Here is a 22,196-nt window from a genome sequence, read left to right on the forward strand (position 1 = left end):
GGGTGCCAGAACACTGAAATCTCCTTTCCTAGCATTTAGTTTTGATTTAAATACAGGAAGAAGAAAAGATCCAGGCTGCTAATCACAAAATAGTCAGTCTTAGGCCACATCTATCTGAGAAGTGTGGATGCTTTTTAAAAAAAGTTTGGGTTGGTTTGTTTGTTTACTTCAAAGCAATGTGGTGAAACACTGCAGACCTTTCTGTGGATGCATCATTATTTGCCCTAGCTTAAATCTGACTCTGGTTGTGATGGGCTGAACTGAATAGGCCATGCACAGAACTATGCCTGCAGGGAGATTTGTGGCTGTTTGATTCCAGGGATCAAGGGGGATCCTTTACATTGGAGAGGTGAACTTCCTTAGCCAGAAAAGACTTCAGAAGACAGGTTGCTTGTCCTGGGTGGCTCCCACACTGCCCTTCTGCACAGCCCTGTTCTCGCTCTGCTTAATTTTGTATGAACGAACACTGGCACGTTAGCATCAATAGCTCATTTCCTCCCGGTTTACCTGACACCTCTCCTACTCAGACGCTTTGCATTTTACAACGTCTTGCAATGGAGAAGACCTGAGAGCCATAAGTGTTATCCAAGCCATACCCTGTCCCCAGGAGGTGGAGAATTTGCATAATCCCCGTGTGATAAATAAGCATTACAGGAATATAGTGATGACTTTCCCCAAAATGAGATGGCAGCTGCTGTCAGAGCTTAGATGCCAATCTGCACCACTGTTTAAATGACTTATATTTTGCTGTGCCCTTTTAAGGCTGGAGCAGTGGAGGACTCTTTGGATATAACAGGCTGGGCTGCAAAGGGCAAGGAGAGCTCTGGGGCTGTGGCACTAGTACAGCAAACATCTCAAGGTGACAAAAGCAGGCATGAGCCTGCAGTGACCACCACTGTACTTTTTCCCTTCTGTTTGCCAAGAGAGCCAAAGAGATGGAAAAACAATACAGCTTTGTCCCTTGCTTTTGGTGTCTGGCAACAAAAAAACCCCTCACAGCACAGGGACCCTGGCTTGTTTGGAGGGCAGTGGCTGGTGTGATCCACTGCTGTGGCCCTAAACATTGACAATTCACAGTTGTGTGGTTGCTGAGCCCAAATGCTTACTGGGTGACTGGGATGGGTGATGCAGAAAGATTTGAATGACTTGAGCGTGGATGCTCTGTGGGCATGCACACAATTCAGTAAATTGTCTCATTTCTTGCCTCTAAGGTTTTGATACAGTGAACCCAAAGACACCCCTTTCAGGGGAAAAAACCCTATACACAGTGCTTTAACTGAGTTCAGTTCAGTTGTTCAGTCCCTTCCTAACCCAGCTAGCTTTAATCTTGCTTCGTTCTCGGAGGTGTGGGGAAAACTGCAAAGCCATTCTCTGCAGAATATTATCTATCATCAATATCTTATGGATAAATGTTGCTGTGGAAATGATGTTTCCTGCTGGCACTAGTGGCCACTAGAAGAAATGGAAAAATCTCAGGCCACTGCAGAGGTAGCAAGGTGGATTTTTACCTGAGGGCTCAAAATGGTGCTGGGCTGAAATTCCAGTGGTAAAGCTAAAGTATGAACTGGAAGGGAAAGTATTCTCTTTGGCTTTATGTTAAGGATTGGAAAGGAGGAAAGAGGGTAATAAATAAAGAGAAAAGCAGAATCAATGCACATCATGGAGGTACAGCGTTATCTGCTTGGTCCAGGAAGCCAAACTACATCTTTTGTGCCAAGTTCCCTCCCCATTTCCATGCAACACCCCTTTTTCGCAGGGAGTTAGGATGTGGCTGTGAACACTCCCTTTACACTGATGGATCTTCCAAGAGATTGGCTAGTGGGATAAACTGGCCTCTGGGACCAGCTTAGAGCTGAAATAACTTAGTTAGAGTCTCTAGGGATGTAGAGTAGCGCAAAGGAGGGCAGAAGCGGGCTTGTCTCTGTCCATGGCCTCTGCCAAACCAGTGAGACAGAGCATCCCCAGTACAACCTACCAGTTAGGCGCGAGGGTGGGAGAAAGGAAGGTTGTAGGGGTAAGACACCCAACGGGAGGCCTGGGCTTGGGCCCTGCCTCTGCTGCTGCCTTCCGAAATGGCCTGTTAATATTCACAGGGGGGGAACATCAGCCTAGGAAGGAGGGAAACACGGTCCTCTGGGGTTCAGCTTCCCTGACCCTGAAGCAGAAGCACCTGTGGTTGCCGACTGCTGGGGCACAGCTCGACAACTGTCTGTCTCCACGCAGAAGACACTGGTGCCTCTGTATATGGGGTCAACAGGCTGAATGGGCTGTGCTCCCACCACACTGCTTCCCCCAGATTGTTAGTGGGTTATAACACTTTTGTCCGTGAGAGGGCAGAATGGCCTCGGGACTGCCGGGACGCTACATTTTCCTGGTGTTTCAGGGGAATTTGAGCCCTTCTTTCCTGCTCCTGGCAGGGGGAGTGCCTGTGGTGCTACACTGATCTCCTCGGGGTTTACATGCTGCTGCAGGCAGGATCCCAAAGCTCGGCCCAAGATACCATCTCTTTCCGTCCATTTACATTCTGAACTGTTCTAAACAAAAGCTCAGTTGTGGTGTAAATAGGTGCCCCTGTAACAAATGCAGCCAGTTACACCAAAGCTGCAAAGGCTCCAGCCTCCCCTCCATGCACATTCTTCTTATTAATTAGCAAGTTTTATCACACAGGATCCTCCCTGATCCTCCCAGTCTTTTCCCGTATTTGTTTTCAGCTGTTGCTGGGCAGAAGGCAGAGCAGAAAAAGTGGGGGATGGACAAGCCTGCTGTGAAACGCTCTGGAAGGGGCCAAAGGTGCATCGGAGTAGGTTTGTTTTCATTGGCAGAATCAAACCAAGGAGCTCTCCTTGATTCCCTGCATTGCACTAGAGACCTCCCTGGCTGCCTCCTTCATTGGAACAGCCTAAGGAAAGTCTCAGCTGTTGCCTTCTGGAGCTTGCCAATCCTTTATATTATCTATACATTATCAAGCAGTGCACATGCTGTTTATAGTAACTTGCCAGTGTAGCATGAACCAGTCTTTGTGCCAAACCAACAGGTCAGGACACAGCCCTCCAGAGAAGCAGAGCAGCAAATGCCTCTGTATGCTAATGGAAATGATGCAAATTTGCTGGGTCTGCGTGATACAGCAACCTTAAGAAATTGCATCCATTCCCAGGGGCTGAGCACGGGGCCAGATCTGATCTGGCAGTCTGACCACGCATCGCAGTGCTGCCGACCCGACAGGTTCGTGCTTCCTTGCTGAGTGGGAGGATGCTCCAGGTTCTGCCGGGTTAGTCAAGGATCTGGTTTCGGGCACTGCACAGACCTGCTGTGCCTCAGCTCCTGACAGGGAGGCATCTCTAGGTCCCTACCTTGCTGCTGCTGCAGAGGCTTCCCTGCTCAGGGGTCCCCATGGCTGGCTGGTGCAGGGAAAGCTCCATTTTAGAAGCATCTTTGCAGCTTCTTATAAAGCATCAAGGTCCCTGGTTTTCCTGTTAGCACCATGATACTTTCTGATCTGCCAGTTGTCTGTATTGGTGGCTGTGACACCGGGAATCACTTATGGCTGGCACATTGGTACACGATTTAGAAGCTCTTGAAGTGAATGAAAAGGCTCTCGTTGAGATTGGGTGCAGCTGGAGGTATGAATGGTCTGTGGCACCAGGGAGCTGCTTTACTGATAGCGTGTCAGCGGCTGCGAGGAGGTGTCACAAGGCTGAATTCCTCCTTGGCATGCTTAATATTTGCCACTAACTCAGACCCAAGTGCTCACATTCCTGTTTTATTAGCTGAAGACACAACCCACTCTAGAAGAGCAAATAAAAACCTGACCCACCTCCTGGGTTGTGCAAGAACTGAGTACATTGAGAAGCACTGCGTGTTTGTGTCCGGCGTGCCAGGGAGCGCAGGGCGGTATGTACAGTAGCATACTGTCCACTGGGCAGGCACCCAGAGGCTGCTCAGCAGAAAATAATCAGGGTATTGGGGACCTGCAGGGGAAGCTCCTGGGTAGAGGGGTTCTTTTTTCACTTTACAACCAGAGCAGAAAGAAATATGCCAAACTGTTCTTCACCAAACAATCCAAAGTGGTGTTTTCTGAACTTCCCATAGCTGGTAATGGCATTTTTTGAATGTCAAATAGGTTTAGTAACATTGAGGAAACCTTGATTTAGTTAAACTCATTCATTTACTTTACCTGAAGACAAAAAACCCCTCATAATCAAGTTTCCCCCCCCCCCCTTTTTTTTTTTTTCAACTAACACAGCTTTTGTTCCCAAGGTACTTGGGCATATCCAACAACCCTTTTCCATTTAAGAAAATGTTCCTATGAGTAAGCTCTGAGCAGTTACTCCATGCAAGGAGAGGACTTGCACTCTTGGCACAAGAACTTGGCAAAGATAAAGGGCCGCTGGAGGTGTGAAGCGGGCACTGCGGCATCAGAGGTAGCAGATCCTTCTCTGCCACCCCCTGTCACTAACTGCCATCCCAAAGTCCCAGCGATGCAGACACGAGGTCTGCCTGCAGCAGGGCAGGGCGGTTGCAAGGCAGCTCTGCAGCCAGGGCTGAGCCTAGCCAACTTGGGTTTCCAGCCAGCAGCACCCAGCGCAGAGCCTTCTCCTCCCAGTAGCTCCAGTCAGGGCTGAGCTGAGCTTACACCTTCCCCATCTTACCCACCACTGGGTTTTGATCTGCAGAAACCAACAGGAATGCTGGCTTCCTATTTTTCTTCCAGCCCTGTTTCCAGTTGGAGTATTAAATGTCAGAGGCTTTGAATAAAGGGGTCACCCACAAGGCAGCATCGGAGGGGAGCCAGGGTAATCTGAAGCTGGAGTCTCAGGTGGGAAAGGGGATGTGAAGAAAGAATCTGAAATGGCACCGAGGGAGCAGTGGGGAAGGACAAGGGAGTTATTCAAGGCTGGTAGCAGACGAAGTTGGGAATTAATGTCTCGGGCACTGTTCTGACTTGGACCTGGCATCAGCAGTGCCCAGGGCTTCCTTGCGGTGGGCTGGGGAAGCAAATAGCAACAGCACGTGGGAAAACTGCGTTGCCTTTCACCCCACCTACTGCAAGAGCATTTCGGTTCCCTTTTACTGTCCCATCACTCTGGGCAAATGTGTTCAGGGACGCTCCCTCCTCTGAGCAGCTTTCAGCCTGTCCTGGCAAAGGGCAGGAGCAGAGGAAAGCCATGCCCGGGAGTGAAATGTGCTGGCCATGGTCATGCAGCTGGTTGGAAACAGACACAGATGGGTGTCCATGTGCCCTGTACAGTGGTCTGGAGGTCCTGGGTGAGCAGAGGGGGTCCAGCAGATGCTGGACCTGGGAAACGCCTGTTAGGTTGGTACCCCTGCAGTCAGCACCAGTTCCCTCAGTCCCCCATCATTTCCCAAAGGGGAATCTGCAGGGCAGGCCAAGGGAAGTGGTTCCTCCTCTCTGTGGCAAGGAGTCTTGATCTTTGCTGGATCTTGTAATTCCTCTCCTGTGAGATGATAGCTTTAAAGGGAACAGCTGCTTGGTCAGTCGGGTGTGAAGTTGCTTTATCCAGAACTGCAGCCTCACTGCTTTACTGATGGCAATGCAGGCCTGCTTCAGGGCACAGGCTGATGTCTCATCTGAGTCAGATGTGCCACAAACCAGGCACCTGGCCTTACCACTGAGCTATCAAACCTCAGAAATCATCTTAATGAATGCTAGCACTTTCCATTTCTAGCTTTTGCTAAAAGACTAGATGGAGGATGGAGCTGCATCTAAGGGAGCAGTGGCCCAGTGGTGCTAAATGTGAGCTCATGTCAGCATGGCACAGTTCAGATGCTGCCCAGACCCCCTTGAGTTTAGGCATGTTTGTGGTCCTCTTGATCCAACTGTGTAGCTGAGCAAGCTCAGTTTCTAGCCACCACTCTTGCCAGGGATGTTTCTTGAAGACAATATCAGTGTGTGTTTAAATCTGCGCACAAACCCTCTTCTAGAGGGTTGTTGGGAAGGGCGCCTCAGTGCTCAGTGTGACTGCCACGTGGCCTCCCGCTGAAATAATTAACAAGCTCATGGTTTGGGCAGACAATAATAGTAAATAATGACCCTTTGTTGATCATTGTGCTGAGCCATCAATAGTAAATGCACATTTACAGTGCAGCTGTAGGGAGAGCAAGACTGCCTTGAGTGTTCCTGTCTGTCAGCTCTTGGGGCCGTTGGTGAGTTGGCATGACTCTTGTCTGGCATGGGGGTCTGCTTCACACTGCGCTTGCCCAGGGTGCGAGCAAGGCTGCAGGAGAGCCAGCAGCAGGGAATTAAAGTCTGGGGGCCACACTGGGGCTTGTGAGTCTTATCTAAGAGACCTCCATGTGTGGCTGGGGGCTGGAGGCCCTATTAGGTGACAAGGGGGGGGGTCTGTGGAGACCCCCAGGAGTTGGTTGGTAACTGTTAAACATAATTTGCCCCTTTGCTGTGTATTCTGCCTAGCCAGGGCCAGCATCCCCTGCCAAGCAGCCACTGGTGGCTGGCTCATGGGTGCAGCTGGCACTGGTGGAGTCTCCTCTCCCTGTGGCTCCCCAGGCAGATGATACCTGTCCAGGGCCATGACGGGCAGGTGGGGATGACTATTCTCTTTGTGTTAGTGCCCCGTGTCCTGTTACAGCGCCAAAGCTGTTCTTGGGTTACAGGGGGTGTGCAATGTCAAGTGATTGTACCTCACAGGCTGCTGCTGTTCAGCACCATGTTCCTCCAGCCTAACTCTTGCTCCAAAATCTCTTTTCCAGCCCTGTACCCTGACAAGTTTTGTTTTTTCCCAGAAATTAGTGTATTAAGGATGGGGTAGGCAGGTTGAAGCCTGCTGGCTGGGTCTCACAGGTTTGGATGTGAGATGAGCACTACCCTCCTGCCAGGCTGGTGTCTCGCATTTCTGCAGTGCCCCTCCATGTCCCACCCCTCTGCTCTGTGGCCCTGCTGGGGGGGCAGCCTGGTTTGGGATCTGCTGGGCACTTCTGTGCCCCAGCACTTGAAGTGAGAGGCAAAGACTCCTGAGGAGTTGGCCAGAGGTGCTGGAAGGTGGCTGAGCACCACAGGGACAGACATGGTAGCCAAACAGAAATGGGCTGCTCTGAGCATTGCTGCAGAGCTGTTTCCTTCCTAAAGCTCCATGAGAAATCCAGCTTCTGATGATTACACTGCTTAACCCATCAGGAGAGACAGCGCTGTCTGATCCACCATGAAAGCCGTTAGATGAACGCCTGGAGGAGTCCACCTGGGTGTCACCACAGAAGGAGGTGGCAGAGCCTGCTGTGGGAAGTGCTATGCAGAAACACTGCCAGCCCTTCCCTCGGCTTCTGCCACAGCCACACTGGTTTCCCCCCCACAGGCTTTCATCTAGGTTCAGAACAGACGCTAGTAAGCAGAGAAGCAGCTTTATTTATTTATGGTATGCATTAACATTTATTCAGCTGGTTGCTGTGCATTGAGTAAGGTGGCAACTTGATAGGTGCCAGCCATTCCCCTGCTGCCAGCAGAGCCAGGGCTCGCTATGTGCAGGTAGCCACAGACACTTCCAGAACGTGGAGCTGAGCAAATGTGATGCAGTTTTGCTAAGGGGGCAGGAGAGGGTGAGTATCCTGCTCCAGTGACAGCCAGGGAACTCCACCGAGGACAGCTGAGCACCTAGAAAGTGTATCCAACTCTGATCAATTCTGGTAGGGGTAGAGCTGGGGTGGGGTGGGGGAAGATATATCAGGGCTTTAAGCAAATTTCTTTGCAGAATTTCCTGGAGACTTTGCTTATCTCTCTGCATCCTTCTGCTTACCACTGTGAAGAAAACACAGTGGTGTGCCGTGTACTTGATGATGAAGGCAGTTACAGCAGGCCAGGGGTGACACCAGAGCAGCCACTCTCCCCACCCACAACCCAGCCACGAGGCCGTGTCCTGTGCAGACCTATGTGGCCCTGGGAGTTTCACACTATGTTCTTGAACCCCTCAGAGCAGATCCCCCCACCTCTGTCATCCAGTTGGCTTTCTATGTGCAGCCCCAAGCTGCTGCTTCAGCCTCACCATGATGCTTTTAAATATCACTTGCCAGGGCCTCACTTGAGGTGGCTTTAATACTGCCAGTAAGTCCCTGTTGGTACTGGGGCGACATCTTGGCCCTCTGATTGCAGTTGTGTCCCTGCAGTTGGCACTCCTGTCACATAAGGCCAGTAATGAAGCTCAGGCTGGTTTAGTGTTTAGAGCCCAAGTGCCTGAGCTAATGGTTCAGCACACGCCCTCCTTCCTCCCATACTTGCTTGGTGGTGAGAGGTACTCTACTGTAGAAAAAACACCTCAAGAAAGTTAAACCTAAAGCCTGGTTCATCTAGGAATAATATTTAGACATCTGTGTGCATTTGAGCATCCCTGTGCATTACCCAGTGAGCTTTAAATGCAGCAGATGTCTGTGTGCTGTGAATTTGGGAGTTGTTGCACTCATTTCTTTGGAGGCCTCGCAGCATATGCAGGCTGAGGGTCCAGCCTGATTACACTGGAGAAAAATGGAAATGTGAAAAGTCTTGTAAGCTCCAAATGTCTCTTAGCAGCATTGTAATCACATAATCAAGGCCAGCTCAGCTTGATGTGCTTTGTTTCATTATGAACCATAATTCTCCCTGGAATTTTAGTTCTTGCCTGCCCTCCACCCCCAAATGTGCCAGCTCACAGCAGAAATTAATGTTGGAGGAGGGAGGATCCAAGTGCGAATGGGACCCAGGCATTTAAATATTGGTTTGACACATGCTGAGTGTCCTTTGATAAAGGCGCACTGAATTAGTGGGGCGGGTTTCAAGTTCTGCCAAGCAAAAACCCTATGGATGTGCTCGTGCCATGCAGGGCTGAGCCAGCCAACAGCCACAGGCTTAGGCAGTCAATGACTGCAGACTTCATAGTGTGCTCCACAGGTGGCAGGGAAATAACAGGCAGCTGATTAACCCCTCCTGAGGCTTTGGCCCATGAACTTATGGTTCTCTTTTAAAGTTTGCTGGAATTTGGTCAGAGAGGTCCCATCCCTAGTGAAATTTGCTTTTGGGGTGTGTCCATGCAAGAAAAATTTAAAATATGTAACTAAGTGTTGAAAATGAGAAACTGTGTGTTCTAAGGGCAGTCTGTCAGCCTTCCCCTTTGGTAGCTTCTGCAGCAGAGGCTGTGGGGTGGTCCCTGCTAGTGAGGCTGAGGCACCAACTCAGCCCTGCTCTCACAACTGGATCCCACCCTGGAACCCCAACAATTGGGAGTCCTGGGCTGCCTCCACCCATGGGTGCCAACCTGCACATGTGCCATGTTTCCAACACGGCTGTCAGCTCTCAATTTCATTTTTACATGTCTCTGTAGGGCTCTTTATTTATCTTGCAGCTATGGTCTTTCTGTCCCTGATCAGATCTGCAGGAGCTTTCAGTGCACAGCAAAAGAAATGATGCCATTGGAGGTAGGAGGAGCTTGTCTGAACTAGCAGTCCTGCGTGCAGAGTGGAGCGGCACCCAAACATTTCCATGTCTCATCCTCCTACTTCTTCCTAGGCTTATCACATGTCCTTTCATCTCCAGACAAGTGACTGACACCATTCAAACCCCTATTTGGCACCTGCCCTTCATGCAGCATCCAGGCCACAAATAGCCCTGGCCAGTAACACCAAATTTCTGTTTTACCTTTATTCCCATGTTTCACTTTTTTGCAGCTAACAGAAGTTAACAATGACTTTGTTTAGCACTCCATCCACCAAGTACACCAGCATCCACTTCTTCCCAGGCAAGATAGGTCACTTGTGTGACACCACTCCAGGCCACTCCACACTGATAAACCTCCAGCCAAAACCATTCAGCAACCAAAGCCACTTCCCAGGACAAATAAGCCACCTTCACCTCATAGCTGCAAAGGGAGATTTCTGATCAAAGCTCTCCAATGAGGAGTACACCCACCCTGTTTGTACCCAATGAAAGCATCAACTGGGCTAATCTGCTACTCAGGTGGGAGACTCTGCAGTCTTGGACTCCCTGAAAGCTGCTATTGTTCCCCCAGGCAAACCCCCGTCTTATCCACAGAGTGATTGAGGGAGGTGACTTCTCACACAACTTTCTGCTTGTTCTGCCTACCCCACGGGCCAAGTTTTCACCTGGGATATATTAAGAGAGCTACTAGGAATAGTAGCTCAGGAATAACTGTTATTGATACCTAAATATTCTCCACGGCTCTTCAACCAGTGACTCACTGGCTCCTCTGGAGCTGGGGTGGTTATAAACAAGCTGCATGTCAGGCTCTGTGCAAGCACCCATCCTACCCATTGCCTCTACTTCCAAAGAGCCAAAGGGCACTGGAGTTTTCATGCTTCACTGCATAGTTAAAAGAGAATAATCATTAACCTGCTGAGGACAGTCTTTCTTTTGTTAGGCTCTTTATCAGGTTATCTTGCTAGCATAACAGGAGAGGATCTGGGTGACGAGTGGGGGTGAGGTTCTTGCATAGCTTATTCTCACAAAATCACAGCTGTCCCCAGCATAGGAGGTGGTGGCACAGAGGTGAGGGGCATTTTGCTGCCATGTCAGGCCAGCCTGTTGCGTATGGAAGTCTGGATTCATGCGGCTTTGAGCTTTGGCCTCAACTCCCCAACATCTGCGTCCAGATCTTCAGAGGTGGTTTTGCTATAGGAAACCTTAAATGTGCTTATGGGTATGACTTACCATACAGGTCCTTTGCGCTCAGCTTGGAGGCTCCATCTGCTCTGCCCATGCTGCCACTGTAAAAGAAAGTAAGTACAAATCAACCAGCAGCTCCTGTATCTTTTTAAACATCTGCTTTGATACTGCAGCTGTCCCAAGAGGGTCCAGTCCTGCCTTCTTCATCACGTCCATCAGACTTGGTGCGACTCTGAATTACCAGGCAAAGCATTTGCTTGTCTGACCATGCTGGCAGCTCCTCTGCAACCCTAGCTGTTATCCACACCGCAGACACATGTCACTAAACCCAGCAGCTGGAAACAGGAGACAGGAGCCCATCAAGGCCTGTCCCCACTAGAGTTACCTTCATACACAGTGTCCCCTGGCAGGACGTCGCTTCTGGAGGGGTTGGACAGCAAGCTCCCAGTGAGCAATAAGGGGGTTGTCACTGGGAGCAGCACAGGTAAACAGAGACCCCTTCATGGGATACCTGAGGCAGTGTCAGTGCCAAGATTAAGATCTGTTATTAATGGACCCTTTTGAGGTCATACAATCATAAAATAGTTGGGGTTGAAAAGGACCTTTTAAAAGTCAGGTCCAACCCTGCCCTGCAATGATCTGGGACATCTTCAACTAGATCAAGTTGCTCAGAGCCCTTGAAGGCAGGTGCTCAGATGTAGAACACGTCCCATGTAAAAATGTGGAAGGACATAATTGTGTGTAAACATTTGAGTTTTGGGGTGTTGGGTCTCTAAGCATGGGTTACATCCCCTGTAGGGCTGCTCCCCTGCCCCATGCCTGGGTTGTATGGAGGAGCGTGCAGCCAGGAGATCATGGTTTCTCCACTCAGGCCTGGCAGGGGAGGATCAAGGTGGGACCTCGGGTTTTCAGGTTCTGTAGTCGGGCTGCCCTGCATGGTGTGGTGAGTCAGTGGGTGGCCATTGGCTACTTTCTGCTCTGTCCCCACGGTCCCGAGGGCAGGCAGTGGTTCACAGTGCTCATACACCTACACCCTGCTCTCCAGAAACCAGGAGTGTGCAGGAAGGAGAGGGCTGGTGGCTCTGGCTCCATCGGGAAGCTGCCACGGGCTGCCATAGCCCCTAGGCCATAGGTGGAGAGGCTCCTGGTGTCCCCATCCTCTCTCCACACTTAATGTGGCATTACTAGGGCATGTGAGCTGTGAGGCAGTGATGCTGGCTATAGCCATAGCTTGTGAGGTTCCCAGGAAGGGTGAAACAAACACCAGAGACTTGGGAGGCAAGTGGGACTGCTAGGAGCATCCCCCCGGCTTGTAGGAGGGAGCGGTAGTGCCAGCCACAAGAGAGGGATGCCCACCACAAAGATCCTTACTTTGATGAGCCAGGATTGCTGCTGAGGGATCCCTTGAGACTCATGTCGCTTCACAGGACAGGCAACTGCAGAAGAGACAGGGTTAGTGATTAGAAAACATGCTCTCAAATGGTTTATCTGTGTGCATGCTGCCCTCCCTACCTCTGATCTGGGGTCTCCAAGCAGCAGCGTGGGCAGATGAGAGCAGTCAGGATGGGGTTTCCTTGCTGCTCTCTGCCCTGTGGCTCAGACACCCCTCACAGCTCTGACCTGGGCTGAAGATGACACATCCCTAGATGCCTTTCCGAACCTGATTTCCACCTCTCCCCTCTTGCCCATCCCTTCTAGGCACACCCTAACTTGTGGTATTTCAGCATGTCCTTTTCTAGCAAAGCAGCCCTGCCTACAGTTTAGCAGGGACCGAGGTGGCCTTTGCCTCTATGGTCTGTCAGAGGCCATTAGCAAACATACTGTGGCCATGTGCTGATGACTGTCAGTGTCCTGAGTCGTTTTTCATGCCTAAAGTGCCATTATCTTTTGTTATATGGCAATTTTAAGCTCTATACCAGCTGTTAAAGTATCCTTACCAGGGTATTGCCCACACAGAGAAAAGTTAAATAATTGTGAATGCAGAGTAAGGATGGAGAAAAATTTACTGTGATGGCTGAGTGCTTGGTGAGAGGCAGACAGGCTCAGTTCATAGATTTATTTATTTTTTATTTTTTTTTTACCTCCTCTTTCAAATGAGTATTGTAAATAATGTGAGAGAATATGTGAGAGAGATCCAGGCACTGCTCTGAGAGCAGAACTGCAAGGGGGTGGGGGGAAGGATAAAACAAGGTATAATAAAACCTCGGAGGATGTTTTGTATTGGCATCCAAGATATTCACCTCAGCTCCAGTGCACAAGTTGGAGGAAAACCAAGACACAATCTTCAAGTTGGTTGTTTTTTTTTTTTTTTTATTCAATTTTGAAAAGCTCCAGGGGCACCTGCCTATTGCTGGGCACTCAGCAGCTCTTTTTTGCTTCGCCTGGGTTGGACCCTGCTCACTTCATTATAAGGTTGTCAGAATTCAAAAGTATGGCCTTAAAATACTTGTCGCTGGCCTGAAGGAAGAAATTCATCAGTGTCTTCAGTGGGATTTCCTGCGAGGGGACCTTTGAACGTGCTTGGCATGTGCCATGAGGTCACCATGACAGCCATCCCTGGCAGGCAGTGGAGTTGCTTCACAAAGGTTTTTTAAGCTAAAGTGTGCATAATCCCCAGGGAATACTTAGAAGTCATCCGTGGCACCTGGGATTCACCCTCTGGAGGCTGACTATCTCTGCCGCAGGGCTGCTTGTATTGTCAGCAGAGCTGCCCCCAGATTCCTTATGTATCCGTTTTTATTCCTTGTGTTGGACACACTCATTCGTGGTATTTTGCTCTGTGTGTTTCACCCTCAGGTGAGGGCAGATACAGAGATTTTTCTCACTGATTTTAACAAAACTGCAGGCCTGTTGGAGGGATATATTTTGCAGAGATGCAGCTCTCCAGGCGAAGCACACGGTGTGGGTGTATGCCTCATGTTGCACCCCGCTAGCAGCGCTGTCCACCCACTCACAGGCGCGTGTGCACACAGCCTGGATGGAGGAACCTCGGCATGGTTTGGGCTCAGCCTTGTGGTTTTCAGCCTGCTTTGTGTCACAGTAATACTCCTCAGCACTGAGACACTGTTAGAAATTACTTTGAAGTGCATTTTGTAGCTAGTACGTTAAATTCTCCCTTTTTTGTCTCTCGTGGCTGATACTAAAGTCCATGCAGATACACACACACACACACACATGCGCAGATATAAATTCATATACACGGTAGAATAGAAACTTGGTGTTCTGCCAACTCCTCTAAGTGTAATGAAACCCGTTCCTGTGCCCAAGCTTGGGTACCTGTGAATTTTTCCTCTGTTAATAGCTGTCTGCTGGTTTCCTTTTACAGTCCTCAAGCGGTTCCTATCTCCCAGATCTCTGTGTGCATTAGCATAAGATACCTAGAAGAGGGAACGTGCTCTAATAAACCCAGCTCTGGTCTGTTTACTTTATACCATCCAATCATTTTAGTCCTGTGGCTGATGATCATAGCTGGGAATGTTTCTGCGTATTAGTGTAATATTTCTGGCTCCCTTTCACTTAGTGCCCCAGGGCCATGTCCTTAATGGACTGAAATCCAGGTTACTTCCGCGGGTAAGTGGCACCTAGTTTGGCCTGTGGAGTTCAGAGCTTGCTCCCAGGCTCCAGCTGTGAAACAGCAGGAGGAACCAGGGATGCAGCCAAGGTCACCCTAGTGTTTGTTTCTCCTTCATGAGCTCTGTCCAAAAGACAAACTCTGGGGATCTGCTGCTGCTTTTGGAGGAACTAATCTGGCCAAACCCTATGTGGCTGCCAGAGGAGCAGACCCCTGTGGCAGAGGTTGGCCCTCAGCTTTGAGGGTGAAGCGGGACCAGCCATAAAATGAACTAACTCTTTATCTCATGGTAGCTAATAGAAAGCACTGCTGGGATAAGCTGTGCTCACCAGAGGAAGGCAGGATAAGCTACTGTGCACCTCGGCTAGTGGAAATGCCACCGGACCCCACAGGTGTCAGAAGGACTTGCCAATGTGCTGTGGTGGGAACACCCAGCACCCATGAAACAGCAGGAAGGGTTTGTGCCGCTTGCAGTCCTGTTTTTATACCCTGACACTCCAAAAGTCTTCCGCCCAGCCAAGCAGAAGCCATAATGCATTAGCACTACTGACATTTCAGCAAGGGGCTGTTTATAAATTGCTCCTTCTGACATGTCTGATCGAGTGATCGCTCGTCTGTCTCGGTGGTTGTAACACAATAAACCCCAGTGTCCCCCTGCCCTTCGCCCAGCACCATTGGAAGGTTTTCCTCCCTTCCAGGGTGTCTGTATCCAAAACAGGGTGTGAAACTGGAAGCAATGCAAGCGCCTGCCAAGTCAGCAGATCTTTCCCTGCTGGGCTCCCTTCTTTTTATTTAATCATGCTATTTTCATTATTTAACCTTTGCCTGGTTCTTACCGCTGCTTTAAGGGCCATGTCTGTGCTCAAATTTGTGTTAATCGAAAGGAGGGTGTGGTGTGATACTAGCTAAGTTAAACCAGGACAGAGCCTTGTGCCAGAGCTTTTAATTCAGTTTAAATTGCCTGATATTAATTGAATCCTAGCTGGCAGGCTGTGGGGAGGGGGGGCACTTTTCTGAGAGGTTGGGAGATTTTATAAAGATTTTGCTAAATCGAGAGATAACTGGACTTGAATACGATGAAGCAAGGGCTGAGAATACATCACCTTGAAATGCGGATGGGGCCAAAGATAAGATGTGAGAGGTGAGAGGGGGTTATGGCCAGGCAGCTGGTTTCCCCCTCCCCATGGGGGCATCCCTAAGCTCTGACAGTCTGCAAGCTCTGATACACACATTGTCTTCTCCCTGCTGTCATTTCAGCTGTGGTTCAGGCTTCCATAATTCGAGCGTTCCTGATCTCCCTCTATCTCCCTGCAGGGTGTGGCTGCTTTCTCCTCCTTCCCCGGCCAGGTGAGCATGCATAGGAAGGGAAGCCAGAGGCAAATTTAGCCCTGTGATGTGTAGCTGCGCAGGGCTTGCCTTTGACTCAGCCTTATCAAATCCAGTTTTGAGACCATGCACCCACTCTTTCCATGGTGCAGAGCAGTGTTTCTCCATGGGTGACCAAAAAAGCCAGTTAAGCCCTGCATGGGAACACAGTGTTTAAGGGGATTGGGGCTCCAGCAGCTAAGACAGGCTCAAATTCTGGCTGCGGGGATGGGTGGTAGCACTACGCTTCTGCTGGGGCAGCTTACAGGGGAAGCTTAAGTGCCTTGCTAAAGCCTGGTACCATGACCTATCCCAGGCCAGGAGATTTCATGTGATAAGACAGCCCCAGGGAGGCTAGCAGAAGTCAACATGAGGGGACATTGAGGTGGGTGAAGTCTACAGTACGACTTTAAAGCAAAGGAAGTCTCACTCCCTGACTTTCCGGATAGTCTTATCCTTGGAAGTCAAATATCCTCCTGAAGACACACAGAATTGTGATAGGAGCCTGGCATTGTTGTCTGTGCCACTTTTCTGTACTTTTAGAGCAAATGGAAGCAGGCCATGCATTGTTTTCACTTTCTTTGAGTCTCTTTGAAGAGGGACCTGCAGCACTGCAAGGGTGGAGAAGCTCTATGGAAGGGGAAAGAATAACAGCTCTCTGTGGGCTAGTTGCTGCTACTGTCATGCATTATTTTTATTAGGAATGCTTCTCCCTTGTCTGCTGTGGTGATACATGTTTTTTTTCTAACAAGCAAACAGAAAGGGATTGTGAAAAATTCTGGACTTTGGGTGAAAATTGGACAACTTGAAATATTACTGTCTTTCTTAGGGCTATTATGATTATAATCACTGTTAATAACAAAAGCAGCATCTAGTGTTTGTGAGTGTTTTTCATCATGAGTCTAAGAGTACCTTTAAGATCTTGTGCGATCAGATAGAGCAAGCTGGAGAAGGTTTGTTGGTATCAGAGGCTGTTAGAATATATGATTGTAGCGGTGGAGAATGCTGGGCAAAACACAACAGGTTTTGCTGGAACAACAGTAGAAAAATATGGCAAAATCCCCAAAACCTTAAAAACTGACAAGCTACCTAGGAGCAAGCTTTTCCCTAGCATGCTCTAACCCATTTCTAACAGACCTTGTCTTTGTTTCCATCAGTCATCCCACTGAAATCTGCCCAGTGTGACCCAGGATTTCCAAAATGTCAACAAGCTGGTATTGAAACATGTTTTCCTACCTGGCGCCATGGTACTGATACTGATGGTTTAACCAGTGTGTCAAAAAAGGAGTTAAATAAGGTTTGATGTAGCCTAAAATGTTTTTTGACTGAGTTGGACAACCTAGAATGATGCCAACATGCAAAGTGGTCCCTTATGCCCTGTCAAGTCAGCCCAAAGGGGGTGGTAGGAAATGGCTTCACTCTGCAGCACGTGTAAATGATCAAGGACGTGGTGAGGGAAATCTCTGCACCAACTAGATTATGGGGCTCGGGCACCGGTGAAATATATGTGATGGAAACGCTGCCTGGGGGTGGGAGGGGGCAGGTCTAACGAGGGTGCTGCTGTCTGTGCGTGTAGCCTGTGCCAAGTGGATGGGTCAAGCAGAAAAGCTAGATTAGCAAAAGCCTCAGCAAGTAACATAAAGCGTCAGTTAGAAACATTAGCTGGCGACCACATGATGTTATCTTTTAAACTTCCCAGGACAACAAAGCGCCATCTGTTAGGGTTGCTGGATGTTTTCATAAGGGAATGTTATGCTGGGGAAAGCTGTTTGACAGACTGTCCCACAAAGCCAAGTCTGCTTGTACCCACACGAGAGCAAGGGGAGCACAGGCGCTGTCATACATGTGTCCCACACTGTCCCTGCTCCAGACAGCTCCATGGCCCCTTGAGAGTACCCTGCCTGACTCCCAGGATCTGTCCTGCCCACTGTGATCGTATTGAAGGACCTGGCAGATGGGCAAGGCTACAATCCCATGTCAATCCACTAACAAATAACTTCGGGGTGTTGGTGGGGCACTGGGAGCTGTGTGTTCAGTGCTCCTCATGCAGCACCAAGCAATCTAAATCCACACAATCTGGTTTAGATCTCTAAAAGTGCTTGTGAGATGGTCTCTGGGAGCCTGTGGCAGACTTGAGAACTTAACCTGGGTCTTTTGTGTCCTGGTCCAGCCTCCTTATGATGAAAACACCCTTCTGCTTTTAGTTTCTTTTCTGAACCTGTCAGCAAGGGTATCTGTCAGGGCTCACCCAAAGAAAGTCAGACCTGCTTGGTAGGGTTTCTACCAAAAACATGTGCTCATAAAGAAAATCATCTTTGCGTTAGTCAGAAAGCATCAGGGGAAACACAAATCCAGAGCAAAGAGGCTGACAGCCAAACAAATGAACATGATGTTGTTCAGTTTTGGTCCCTACTATGCAAAAAAGATATGGACAGCCTAAAGAGGGTCCAGAGAAGAGCCACAAAGGTGATCAAAGGAGTGGGCAGCCATGTAAAGAAAGGCTGAGAGAACTGGATTTGTTCGGCCTCTGGAAGTGAAGGCTCTGGGGAGACCTTAGCACCATGCTCCAGTATCTAAAGGGTGGCTGCAGAGAAGATGGATCCTCCCTTCTTACAAGGAGTCACATGGAGAAGATATGGGGTAATGGCTACAAGTTACTCCTGGGAAGATTCTGATTGGAAAGAAGAGGAAAATTTTTCACACTGAGAACAATCAGCCGCTATAATTGCTCCAGGGAAGAGGTGGATTCCCCAACATTGGAGCTTTTAAGATTCAGCTGGACAGGGGCTGGGCCAGCTTGGCTAGACCAGGCTTTAGCCAGTAAGGGTTGGACCAGCTGATCCTTGAGGACCCTTCCAACCTGGGATTCTATGATTGTTGTTGTTGCTGATGCTCCTTTGTAAAAACAAGCAAGCAAGGATGTTGTCCCATTTTAAGACTGAAATTTCCAAACCCTGTCTCTGCAAATCAGACCTTGCAAATCATGGTGGTGTAGTGGCACCAAGTCGGAACTTCATGACTGTTTTAACCTGTTGCTGGTGATTCTTGCTTTGAAAAGGGGAACACATCCGACTGCTATTTCTCAAGGAGTCTGTTTGACCCCAGGAGTCCCCATTCTTATCTGCATTGTTTGAGATGTCTTTACAGAGCCCCAAGTTTTGGAAAGCAGTGAGTCCTGTTGTTCTTCCCTCCCCCCCCCCCCATGGCACCCCCCATTCAATTTATCATTACAGTGATGGAGCCATGAGATCACAGGTCACTTTGGGGAGACGTTAGCCCTTATAGAAGAGGTGAGCATGAATTGTAAGTGTAGTTTTGGGGTGTGCATGGCGTGTAGCATGTTACACTAGTTAGTCACGGGCAGCGTGTACAACCTGACAGGTGTCTGGAAGAAACACTCCCTGCTCTGTACATGGGATTTTTCACATTGTGGGGATTCTCCAGAAGACAAGCACCTGGATGAATATAACCCGGACCAACAGGTCAGCTCAGGTCTGAGCAGGGAAGAACCAAACGTTCTTCAGCCTCCATGGAAGAAGCGGCAGCAGTTCTTTTAGAGTGAGGCACCTCAGATCTACAGCCATCCCTCTGCTGGCTTTGGTGGACCTGATTGCCGCTTTGTGTTTGAGAACCCCCTCCTTATGCTCTGTGCCTTTCCACGCTGTGCCCAAATCTTGCAGAGCATCAGGTTAAGATTTATACCCATTGCTGAGGAGCACACCCAAGTAGCCTGTGCCTTGTTCACACACTGCCTCAGAAACAATAATTTGTACTTTAAAAGTATTTCCTGGGAAAATGTTTAGGTGGACTTCCTAGCGTCAAGAGGGAAACACCCACACGCTTGTCTGGCACTGGGCTTGGCATGAGCTGTCCCTGGGAGCCCACACAGCCCTGCTAGATTGCACTGGAGGTTTGGAGGCAATGCATCTGCTGCCTTTACTAGTGATCCCCCAAGGGGCTGAAATGGAGGCTTGAGAGTAAGTGCTGGTATTTACAAATTCCTGATGCAAGATTCACAAACTAACTAGAGAGACCATGGGAAGTTACGTCCTGTGTCCCTGCACACACAAACACTTGTGTGTGGCTCTTTCCAGTCTGAAGGTGATGCGCAAACAGACCTTAATTTAGGTCCAGGTCAGGAGTCCGGGCAGCGCTGAAGGCTTGTGGTGCTCACAGAGGTTGGTGTGGGAGAGGAAGGCTCCGTAGGCTTCTTGAACCAAACTAGGAGCTTTTGCATTCCTGCCAGAATGTTAAACCTTCCCTCAAGAAACAACCAAAAGCAAGTCTAGACAGTGCCTTGCTCTATAAATACCCAGGGAAAATGCACAAATAGCCACAATCTCCAAGATCTTGGGGAAAAAACTGGAAGCTGACTCCACTACCCCTCTGCAAGGCTTGTTTGCAGAGTCCCTGTGCTGAGTCACAGCTCCTGACTTTATCCTTTTCCTCTCTGTTGGAGGAATCCCGCAGAAGCCGGGTGGAGGAAAAATACAGAGCAGGTTTGGGCTTGCTGTGTGTCTGCTGAGCCCGTTTCTTGCCAGAGGTACCAAGCTGAGCATTATCTACGCTTGGGCTGCAGCTTAGCAAGCTTGAGAATCAGGCCCAGAAATAGCACGCCAAATATTAATAGATGCTTTTGGAAAGATGGAAGGAGACAGATGAGCATAACTTGTATAAAAGCTCATTAAATGGTTTAAGCTAAAAGACCCAAATTCAAAACTACCTGAATGGGAGAAAGTGTAATGTGAGTCACTTGCACTCCCTGGGGAGAAAAACCAACATGACATGTTCCCTAGGCTTCCTGGGGAACAAAGAGTGTTGTGGGAAATTTTGTAGCTTTTTTTCCCCTCTTTCCTATTTTAATTTGTGCCTACACCTTCTGTGAGCAAAGTCTGTCCCCTCGCCCTGTGACTGGCACCACTCAGCTCCTGGCAGATGGGAGCCGTGGGGAGAAAGGAACCATGGGAGACTGGTGCTGGTGTGGGACTGTTTGGGCAGGATGCAAGGGGAAGGCCGGAGGGCTCCAGCCGTCGTGTGCTGGTGGTGGCAGGACCCAGGGGTGTAGCACGGCCAGTACCCAGAAAGCTTACTGAAGAAATGCACTGGTAGTTGTCATGCTGAAGGTTTCTCTGCCCTGCATCCTTATTCAATCCCCAAGCCCCAGAATGATCCTTCTTCCTAGCCTGGTGCTAGACTCCAGGAGCTGGATCACCAGCAGCAAGGGGGTTATAGCTGTGGTTTTTAGAAGGGAGGAAGGATTTGACACTGTGACTCTTGATGAAAGGGATCCTTTTTCTTTTCTCTGTGTAGAAAGCAGGACTCAGACATCAGGCCAGTAAAAATAGGGAGTGACTCTGCATGTGTGTGTCATATTCCAGAGCAGGACGGGTAACAGCCCAAGGCACTGCCCTGTCCTGCTCCAGCCCAGCCTGAAGGAGGGCATTGAATCACCTCCGTGTTCAGGCAAAACACCAAACCTCTGCGCCTAACTGGCAGCGCACTCACGTCTCCTGGCTGCAAGCACCGACTCCTGGAGCTGTTCCTCACTGTATAGGGCGAATATCTCTCATTTCTCTTACAGCTTTTCCAGGCTCGAAGGCATTTGTGAAACAGCTGGGAGACTCAGCAGAAGGCTGGCACTGGTGGAGCAGGATGGGCTAGTGTCTGGGGATGGAGAAGGTGTGAGGGTTCCTGCTGTGTCCCTGCAGCTTCATGCAGCGGTGTTAAGACTGAAGGCACAGCAAAATGTACTTCTTTATGGTGGGACTTCAAGGAAAAAAAAATAGCTGACTTGCTCAGGGCTGTCACATCCATGCTTGAGAGGTGGTGGTGTGTTTATGCGAAGCACCCGTGGCAAAACTGCTTCTTCCAGAAGCTTTAAAGCTATCTGGTCCAACCATCAGCTGCCATGTCTGCACTAATAATACCTGGGTGGTCCTTGTTAGTCCCCGATGGCTATCAGACATTTATTGCCAGCTGTGGCCATATGGGTAGGTAGGAGATTGGCTTTTGCTGTCATGACTGCTTTGAGCTAATCACTCAGGTGCATTAATCGTTCATTAAATGGTGGCTTTAATGTGTAAGTACACTGTGGCGCCACCTCACATTAATACTGTGCAATCCTTACAAGCTAGCCTCAGCAATCCTAGTCTATTCTTGCATTTACAGGAGAGCTGTAAAGCCGAACAGATATATTTGGCAGGCCGATTCATTTTCCACATCTTGGTAAAGGCCTTAGCCCCAGGAGGACCATGATACTTAAACCTGAACATCCCTTGCCTGGCTAGTGCCAGCCCAAATGGGACTGAAATGCTTCAAGGAAAGATGACTGGGTGGTATGGCTGGTCTCTCGCCAACCCTCAGGAGGGGCAGAAGGAGTTTTGTTTGTAAATGGACTCCTCCATGCTGACTGGTTCATGAGCAAGACAGAGGCGTTGAGATCAATGGGACATTTCCACGACCTCCTCCTAAAGGAAGGGCAATTTTGGTCACTCCCTGAAACGCTGATTCACTTGCCTGGCAGAAATTCAAGCATGCAGCAGGACAGTCAATGTGCCAAGAGCTTTTTTTCCATCAGAGAAAAGCTTGTTATTAGGCTGAGAGCCACTTTGGGGGCTGTGTTTAGCTTTAGTTTGTCTCCAG

General features: G+C 49.3%; 1 protein-coding gene across 2 annotated transcripts in view; it reads right to left on the bottom strand.

Moving 5' to 3' along the window:
• EPS8L2 (EPS8 signaling adaptor L2) overlaps positions 1–22,196 on the bottom strand; it is a 67,363-nt gene that overhangs the window by 33,069 nt on the left and 12,098 nt on the right. The window contains exons 2-3 of one of the 2 annotated variants that reach the window (XM_074918439.1): positions 11,990–12,054; positions 10,664–10,719 (exon numbers count right to left, since the gene is read on the bottom strand). In XM_074918439.1, the coding sequence (XP_074774540.1) occupies positions 10,664–10,719; positions 11,990–12,033 (100 nt within the window). In that variant the 5' untranslated portion in view covers positions 12,034–12,054. The remainder of the gene's footprint in view (positions 1–10,663; positions 10,720–11,989; positions 12,055–22,196) is intronic. The other variant, XM_074918440.1, reaches the window with a different exon arrangement.

Source organism: Athene noctua, chromosome 14 (genome assembly GCF_965140245.1).
Source record: "Athene noctua chromosome 14, bAthNoc1.hap1.1, whole genome shotgun sequence".
In the NCBI taxonomy this organism is placed as follows: Eukaryota; Metazoa; Chordata; class Aves; order Strigiformes; family Strigidae; genus Athene; species Athene noctua.